Consider the following 9736-nt stretch of genomic DNA (forward strand, 5'->3'; position numbering starts at 1 on the left):
TCTTAAGTTATTTTCATTCCATTGTTGTTACATTTATAAAGCCACAGAGAACCAGTATATATTAATATTTAGTAGTTTTATTTTTGATGTTATATCAGCCGAACGGAACGGACGTATTTCAAAAGTGTGCCTGTGCTTAGTCAAAAAAAAAAAGAAACGACTATGACTATTTTCCCGCGCATTAAATTCAATGGTGTCGGTTTTACACTTCTTGTTATTTTTATTGGACTACAGTTTAAGTAAGTAATCATTTAATTATTTCAATAACTAGTAAACCCGGCGAACTCCGTTTCGCCACCAATGATTTTCCCTGTTTTCCTGTTTTTTCTATTGAATTATTCCTGAATTTTCTATAAACCTCGCGCAGCAAAACCGTGGAAATCGGTTCGTGCGTTCTGGAGTTATAGCGTCAGGAAGGAAAACACGATTTATTTTTATATAAGTAATAGATTACTTAAAAAAAAATATCATATCTACTTACCAATTATCAGCAAGCACGGAGGATTTTGGGGGAGGACGTTCACCCACTAAAGTAATTAGTTAATTACCCTGAGTTTGCCCCTTCAAGCTTTCCTTTTTTATATTTTTTTTTCTTGTGTTCTTCCTACTGAAAATATTAAGTATTTGCCACTGACTGAAGTTAATTCTTTCAGGAGCATCCTACATACTATTTCTGTGATCGAAGTAAAGGTGTTATTTCCATTGATACGGCTGGTTCAGATAGCTATCGTCAGTCTATACCCGACAGACCATTCTATATATCCCGCACAAGCTAATGTACATGGTAAGTTAAGGAATTCAATCTTCTCATGTTATAAATGCTAAATGGATTTTTGCTTCCCGTGCGTAATTCAGGAACAGCTCAAATGAAACTTCGTATTAAGATTAATTTTAGGTACCTAATCTATACCTACTAATATATAAAGTTGAAGTTTGTCTGTTTAATCGCGGTAATCTCCGGAACAAGGTCCAATTTGAATACCAATTATTTTTGTGTTAGATAGTACATTTATCGAGGAAAGCTATATGCTCCAAAATATCACAATACGATCAATATGAGTAGAGCAGTGATGTGTGGGTGAACTGAGGGACCACACTGGGAATTCGCGAAATGAAAGTTCTAGGATTTAGTAGTAGACCTAAAACAATTGTAGAACGAATCTGGGAATTTGTAAACAAATATATTAAAAACTACGACCCATAAAGTGTGGTCCCTCAGTTCTCAAAGACGATCAGTCAGATCTCGGAAAGTATCTTATAAAAGAAGGTTTTGTGAATACAGACATTTAGTAAATAATTTGTAAAGATATCTATTAAATAACAGACCACAAAGCATTAAAGATAAAAAAAGTATAGCAACTGAACTGTGGTCCCTCAGTCCACATAACAAAGATAAATATTTTAGTGAATATTACTGAATAAAACCGTTATTATTCTACATAAAGTTTTAGTAAAAGTCTTAATACATATTGTAAAAAGAAATGGATCTCAAATATCGAAGCATTTCGAAGATAGCGATGATTAAAAGTGGTCCCTCAATCCTCTCCTCCACTGACATTTAGACACTGCTAGCTGCTAGACGAGAGGAATATCAGAAAGTCTAGTGTACTTAACATTTAGTAATAGTTTTCTACTAAATAATAGGTATATAAAATTTTGTATTTCTTACCTCTAAGCTGAGAAAATATTAATTTTTTAATCCTATAAAAATAGGTAAACCAGTGTGACCACAAAATCAAACAAAGTGTAGACAGTACTATTATTCGGTCAACGTAACTTGGCGAGTCTGAACGTAGGCTTTGCGAGTCTGAACGTACGGTAGGTTCATTCGTTCGTTCGTTGGTATGTGAAATTTGAACGCACGTAACGTACGTTCAAATTCGGTACCTATATAAATTAAGGTTTCTCTATATAAACTACTCAAAACAAAATAGGGCCCACTTCGAATTAGTCACAATTTCGGTTAATATATAATTATTTAAGTAGTTTTTAACAAAGTTATGCATTTTACCGTCAAGCTGACATGTTTAGGAGTGCCTTATCAATGTTTAATCCGACAGCATTCATGTTGTTTTCTAGAGGGTGGCTAAAAACTAAAGTATTGGAAAAAACATCGATTGCACAAATTCACAGTCACTTATGTTTTCAGTCTATACTAAACGCTATTGTGGAACACTCGCGTTTTTAACGATTTTGATTGATTTCTGTATTCATTGTGAACACTATGCCTGGTTTTCGCCGACATATGGACATGGAAATCGCTGCAAGAGCGGTATTTTTGCTTCAGGAGGGACAGTCTCAGTGGTCTGTGGCTATGCAGCTCGGTGTATCACGAGGAGCTATCCGAAACGTTTGGGAACGGTTTCAGGGGACGGGAAGTGTAGCCAGGAGACCTGGGACAGGAAGAGTTCGGTCTACAACTGCCCAGGAAGATCGATACCTAAGATTGACTGCGCGGCGGGAGCGTACTGTAACCGCTCGTAGGTACCTTACAAACTCGACTACGGCAATCTACAGGACCGAGGGTCAGCGATCAAACCATTTGGAATCGGCTTCATGAAGATGGACAATGCTTCAGAGTACGAGCTATTCGACTGAAACTGACGAGGGCTCATCGTGCGGCACGTTTAAGGTACGCTCGCGAGCATTTGGAATGGACCATGGACAACTGGAAGAATGTGCTTTTTACTGACGAGTGTAAAGTGAAGTTTTTCAGTGTCGACAGAGGGGTACGCGTGTGGAGAAGAGAAGGGGAACGTTTTTCTGAACCCTGCATTCATGGAACAGACCGTTTTGGGGGTCCCAGTGTTATGATATGGGGTGGAATTAGCTTATATGCCAAAACAGAGCCTGTAATTCTAAATGAAGGTACCTTAACCGCCTCCAGTTACATCGAGCAAGTAGTCCGGCCTCATGTCATCCCATTTTCACAAAGATTGGGCAATAACTTTGTCTTTATGCATGATAAAGCTCGTGCACACACAGCTCGTCTTACACAAAGAGCACTCTCTGAAGCCAATATCACCATCTTACCATGGCCGGCCATGAGTCCCGACCTCAACCCTATTGAACATTTATGGGATCAGCTCAAAAGACGCCTGAAAGAAAATTACAGTAATGTGAAAAGCCAGCAGGAACTCATAAACACCCTGAAACTCTGTTGGGAACAAATACCGGAAGAAACCGTGACGCACTTGATTGAAAGTGTCCGAGATAGGCTCAGAGAGTGCATACGGCGCAGAGGAGGGCCCACTCGTTATAAACAAATAACAAACTCCATACTTTTCCTCAGAATAGTAGTGCTTTACAAGGTTATATTCTTCCCTTATTTTTTGTAAATTTGCCTTAAAAGTGTAATTTATTGATTAAATAAACAAAATAAACCAAAGTTTCTATTGTTTCTGTTTTACAGTATCCCTGAAAGCCCATTTGAAACTTGTACATTCATAAAAACTGAATTTTTCGGTTCAATTTTAAGTTAGAGCAAAAAAACATGGTGGGCCCTATTTAGTTTTGAGTAGTTTACAATACAACAACAACAGACTGACAATAAACAACGTTTCATCTAAATAATGATATATTAAATAAAGAATAATAGTACTGTCTACACTTTGTTTGATTTTGTGGTCACACTGGTCTACCTATTTTCATAGGATTAAAAAATTAATATTTTCTCAGCTTAGAGGTAAGAAACCCAAAATTTTATATACCTATTATTTAGTAGAAAACTATTACTAAATGTTAAGTACACTAGACTTGCTGATATTCCTCTCGTCTAGCAGCTAGCAGTGTCTAAATGTCAGTGGAGGAGAGAATTGAGGGACCACTTTTAATCATCGCTATCTTCGAAATGCTTCGATATTTAAGATCCATTTCTTTTTACAATATGTTTTAAGACTTTTACTAAAACTTTATGTAGAATAATAACGGTTTTATTCAGTAATATTCACTAAAATATTTATCTTTGTTATGTGGACTGAGGGACCACAGTTCAGTTGCTATACTTTTTTTATCTTTAATGCTTTGTGGTCTGTTATTTAATAGATATCTTTACAAATTATTTACTAAATGTCTGTATTCACAAAACCTTCTATTATAAGATACTTTCCGAGATCTGACTGATCGTCTTTGAGAACTGAGGGACCACACTTTATGGGTCGTAGTTTTTAATATATTTGTTTACAAATTCCCAGATTCGTTCTACAATTGTTTTAGGTCTACTACTAAATCTTAGAACTTTCATTTCGCGAATTCCCAGTGTGGTCCCTCAGTTCACCCACACATGAGCAGTGCGGGTGAAACGCGCGGAAATAGCTAGTCTTTATTATGAAAAGACCTGACTCTCTTTCCCATATTCCCCTTGCAATTAAATTGAGTGGTAGATAGGCTATGCCCACTTTTACAATACTTTTGCTCAAAATACCAACTGATCGTATTCTTATTCGCATAGACTCTCCGATATATACTACAGAGAATAGGTGCAGCATGAATGAATCGAACATAAAAACATTGTAGAAGCTAGGTGTCGTTTGGTACCCTGTGGTCTGTGGTATTGCACATATGCAAGTCGCAGCCAACCACATACCATATATGTGGTTGGTTACTGTGGTAAAGGGATAAAATATAAATATAAGGTACATATAAGATATATATGGTATATAATGTTACATTTAGCATATCCAAAAATAACTTGTTATCTATAGTCACCATGATCTTAGCGCACTGTGCATAAATATGTTCTATTTCTGTGTTCTAGTAGGTACTTATCATAAATATTGAAATGAGTTTCCTAAAGCTATGTTTGAACATCAGTGCTTTGAATACATGAATCTTGTCGGAGAAGTATACTCTTTGCTTCGACACGAACGGGCCGGCGACGGAGTGATACCATGGCCTTACAGAAAACCGACGGACCGACCGGAGGCCCAATTACCCCCCAATCTTCCCAACCCTTAAATTACTAACCCCCAAAAGGCAACCCACTTGTAACGCTTCTAGTCTTCGGGTGTCCTTGGGCGGCAGCGATTGCTTACCATTAGGTGATCCATATGACCGTTTACCGGCTTATACCATAAAAAAATCTTACGTACAAGTGTTTGAATTTGCGATAATTTAAAATTACAAAACCAAAATGATTTTTATGATGATGTAATAAGATCGAATGACAAATCGAAGAACAAATCTTACAAATTCTATCCCAATATGTTCTGATGTAAGGATATAGGAAGGTAAGTATACCTCCACGGGTCACATAATTGATTACCTACAAAAGAGACACGTCAAAAATCTAATATTAGCACTTACCTACCTACCTATTAAGAATTTGTTATCTAAGATCCGACTCTTAAAATATTATTTATAAAGTTTTTAGAGGAAATAACTTATCATCTACGTCAGTACCTACTTAGATATTATTAGAATACCTATTATACTGTACTTACCTACGTCAAATTGCCATTATCATTATAATTAGGTTTAGGTTTGTTTACGGCGCATTCCAATAAACTACCGATCGGTAAATTTGCTTACGAGCCGTAGAATTTTGACATAAGCTCCATACAAAATGTGTCAAAATTCTACGGCTCGTAAGCAAATTTACCGATCGGTAGTTTATTGGAATGCGCCGTTAGCCGAGAGATTGCAAAGTGCAACTACGAAGCGAGAGAGGGAGTCTAGTGCGAATAACAATTCGGCCAAAGTAGGTATTGTAGTTACATTTTTTTTAAGAGGGGAAAATCGTCCAATGGCTTCTCCCGCCTTGGACGAGGCGGGAGGGAGTGTCAGACTCTTACTGACTAAAAACCACCCCGTTCCTACTCCTACTTTTCGAGCCGAAGCCCCGGTAAAGCCGCTAGGTAGTCCGCAGATCCGGTCCTCTTGTTACATGGAATGAAAAAATTAAGGTTACCTACCATTTAAATTGTTCTAAGTAATTGGCTCATGTTTCAGATTCCCAAACGTTTGACTTCATAATAGTGGGTGCGGGATCAGCTGGGTGTGTGCTGGCAAACAGACTCACAGAGGTTTCTGACTGGAATGTCCTGCTGGTGGAAGCAGGAGACGATCCGCCAAGAGCTTCTATTGTAAGTACTAGACCCATTTCTAGATATTATAAGCTCTTGTGTTTGTGGACACCGGAATATCAGTTTTAGTATTTTTCAGGTGAATAAGTGTGATGCGAGGCACTCCCACGCTCAATTCTCATTTCATCTTAACAGACTACCATAATCGTCAATTAACTAGAGCCAAATACTATCCTCGTTTCAGATACCAGGCTTATCAGTAATAGTAGCCGCCGCTCTACCTGACTGGAACTACTTTACGGTCGACGATGGATACTCCAGCCAAGCGCTTAAAACAAAAACCATCCACAGCCGACGAGGTAAGATGCTCGGAGGATCCAGCGGGATCAACTTCATGTTTTATGTGAGGGGAAATCAAAACGACTACGACAGATGGGCTCAAGATGGCAACGAAGGTTGGAATTGGGATAATGTCACCAGATACTTCATGAAAAGTGAAAATATGAAAGACGAATCCATAATGAACAGCACTGCAGGTGATTTACACGGTTCTGAAGGGTTCTTAAGCGTCACACAACCGGATTGGGAGGATAAAACTAAAGATTACATAAACGCCTTCAAAGAACAAGGCCATGATATTCTTCTGGATTATAATGGACAACAGCAGTTAGGATACGGCATGTCTAGCTTTACATCTGATGAGAAAGCTCGACAAAATACAGCCTATGCATTCTTAAGCCCTATAAAAGACAGGAAAAACCTTCACGTACTCAAAAATACTCTCGTGAGAAAAATTCTTGTGAACAAAAATAAACGAGCAATAGGTATTGAAGCTAAGCTTCCTGGGGGACAAATAATAAAACTGAATGCAAAAAATGAAGTCATATTATCAGCTGGAACCCTTAACACTCCGCAGTTACTGATGCTGTCTGGAATAGGACCTAAAGATCATTTAGAAGAAATGAAAATAGACGTAGTACTAGATTCGCCAAACGTCGGACAAAATATGCAGGATCACATATTAGTTCCTATACTTATTAGTGGTAAAAAGAAATTTGTATCAATATTAGACAATATTCATCCTTTATTAGAGACCGGTCGTTTTCCGATACCATCATTTTTGGGATTCGTGGCTCTGAACAAGTCTCAAGGTTATCCAGATTATCAGATTACTGCTATACCTACGGCTACTGCAACACTTTTGGGACCGTTATTATGTTCGGATACATTTTCAGTAAAAGACAGTTCCATCATCGCCATAGCTGATGAAACCCAAACCAGAGGGAGTCTGTTCTCACTAGTAACCCATCTTCACCCAAAATCTAGAGGTAGCATCAAACTGCGAAGTAATAATCCTGAAGACAGTCCTCTCATCTACTCTGGCTACTTTAGCAACGAAGAAGATTTGGAAAGCTTTGCAAAATACGTTGAAGATTACATTAGTGTAATCAATACAACGTATTTTAAGGAGATAGAAGCAGAAGTTATTGATCTCAAAGTTGATGAATGTGGAGGTTTCACTTTCGGCAGTCATGAGTATTGGAGATGTTATGTTTTAAACTTGGCTTCTACACAATATCATGTTGTAAGTACTTGTAGGATGGGTGCGGAAGGTCATGGCGTGGTAGATGCCAGGTTGAGGGTACGGGGTGTCACAGGGCTAAGAATTGTGGACGCTAGTATAATGCCGTCCATCACGAGTGGAAATACAAACGCTCCAGTGATCATGATTGCTGAAAAAGCTGGTGACATGATCAAAGAAGACTATGGAGTAAGATTAGTTTAGTATAGTAGAGCATAGTAAACAATAACAATTATGTACGTGAGAAAATTTTACATCCGTTAACCCTTCGAGTTCCCAGAATGCAGATCTACGCGAGACAATGTGTTTTGTATTGTGTTAAGCGGTTAAGTAAAATTTTATAATGATGATATTTTTGTATTATTTATTTATTTTTAGCCGTGGTCGTTCCACTGCAGGGCAATGTCCTCCCTACCCTCCTATAATGGTGATATAGCATTTTAATTATCATTGCATGTTTTTCTCAAAAAAAGCGTTTAAATTTTAAAAACGTTTAGTTCAAAAATATTAAAAATATAATTGTAGGTGTAATGATTCGTAATTTCAATTAACCTTCATTGAAAAAGGTGCATGATGCTATTTATAAACTTAATGTATAATAATTCGTATGTAATTATAAAGTTTTATAAAAATCATTTTTTTAACATGACCTAACTTAAACACTCCGTTGAACAATTAAGCAGAAGTAAAATTACCAAGGGCAACCACTTGTGAGCCTAGTTTAATAATAAATGATTTAATATATTTAAAAATAAATGATTTAATAACAAGGGTTACCATTGTTTGATTATTTACATCATTATAATACACTTGGGAGCAAAGAAACGGAGCCATTAACGCTTTTTATATAATAGCAGTTTAAGGGTAAAAATCTCAGTAGTAGCACGATGTCTGGAATCATGCTCAGCTATTACATGGGCCTTATAACACAAATGGTGAAAAGTGGGTGTACATTGTAATGGCATGACATACCGTAACGTGCACCTGCCTACCCCTTCGAGGATAAAGGCGAGACGATGCGCTTTCTTAAAAAATACATTAGTTTTACAAAAAGCATACTTTCAGTTTAGAAGTGATTCAATTACCTATCATACGACATACGTTACCAATTAAAATATTTGTATCATAAAATATTTCTCAAGACATGCAAAAATAAAAAAAAACAGCTTGTAGCTCCGTTTTTTTGGTCCCAAGTGTATTTAAATAAGTATTTTTAAACTTGTGCAAGTCATAATTCAATGTCAAAACCTGTTGTAATTATAAAGAAATTAATTATAATAAGAGTTATTTATTATTATTGTCAGATGAAGAAAATAAATGGTTTTATAAATGTTTTCTTGTGATTAAATAGTTATGTAAACAAATTATTTTATTATACAGGGTTAAAGGGTAAGTCGACCTAAATCCTTTAAGACGTGATAGTTTACATCATTCCTGACTGATTTGACCATAGGACCCCATATCCCAAACTTAACCGTTTTCAAATTATCGGCATTTTAACTTTTTTGATAAAATTTCCCATTTTTTTGGCTATTTCTCCCTTGTTTTGTCTTTGGTGGCTAAATTTTGTTTTGTTTTTGCTTTTTTGTGTAGTAGATTAGTTGCTTTATTATTTAGAAAACTAAAACTGTAAATAACTGTACCAACTGAGTCGTAGCAGACGATCGAATGTTAAAAAAGTAAATAAATTTGTGATAAGTTGTTTTTCTTTGTAAGATATTTAAAAAAAAGTCTATGACAACTGTTCTGCAAATGTGCGTTAAAATATCTACAATTCTTCAGCTTTCTGATAAGGTATAACATGATAGGGAATAATTTGAATTCTTTGCCAAAACATCGATGAAGTACTACAAGGTAGTAATAAGAATATCGATATTTAAGCTTCAAATTTAACTTGAGTCAGATAACAAAATAAAACAAACTGGTTCACTTCACTTCAGAAGGAGTCATCGCGCCTCAAAGAGCCATCAGACCACCACAGATGGAGCCCAGTAGGGCTGATGCCTGATCCGGAGCTGCGGACTACCTAGCGGGTTTACCGGGGCTCCGGCTCGAAAAGCAGGAGAAGGAACAGGGTGGTTTTTAGTCAGTAAGAGTCTGACACTCCCTCTCGCCTCGCCCAAGGTGGGAG

At 36.9% G+C, this 9736-nt stretch overlaps 1 protein-coding gene across 1 annotated transcript; it reads left to right on the forward strand.

Moving 5' to 3' along the window:
- Window positions 1–28: 28 nt before the first annotated feature.
- LOC118265591 (ecdysone oxidase-like) lies at window positions 29–7955 on the forward strand. The gene is made up of 4 exons (XM_035578566.2): window positions 29–239; window positions 654–784; window positions 5950–6083; window positions 6268–7955. Exons 1-4 carry the CDS (start codon window positions 163–165, stop codon window positions 7807–7809), a joined length of 1884 nt encoding a protein of 627 aa, XP_035434459.2. The 5' UTR covers window positions 29–162; the 3' UTR covers window positions 7810–7955.
- The last annotated feature ends 1781 nt before the right edge of the window (window positions 7956–9736 follow it).

Source organism: Spodoptera frugiperda, chromosome 28 (genome assembly GCF_023101765.2).
Source record: "Spodoptera frugiperda isolate SF20-4 chromosome 28, AGI-APGP_CSIRO_Sfru_2.0, whole genome shotgun sequence".
Taxonomy (NCBI): domain Eukaryota; kingdom Metazoa; phylum Arthropoda; class Insecta; order Lepidoptera; family Noctuidae; genus Spodoptera; species Spodoptera frugiperda.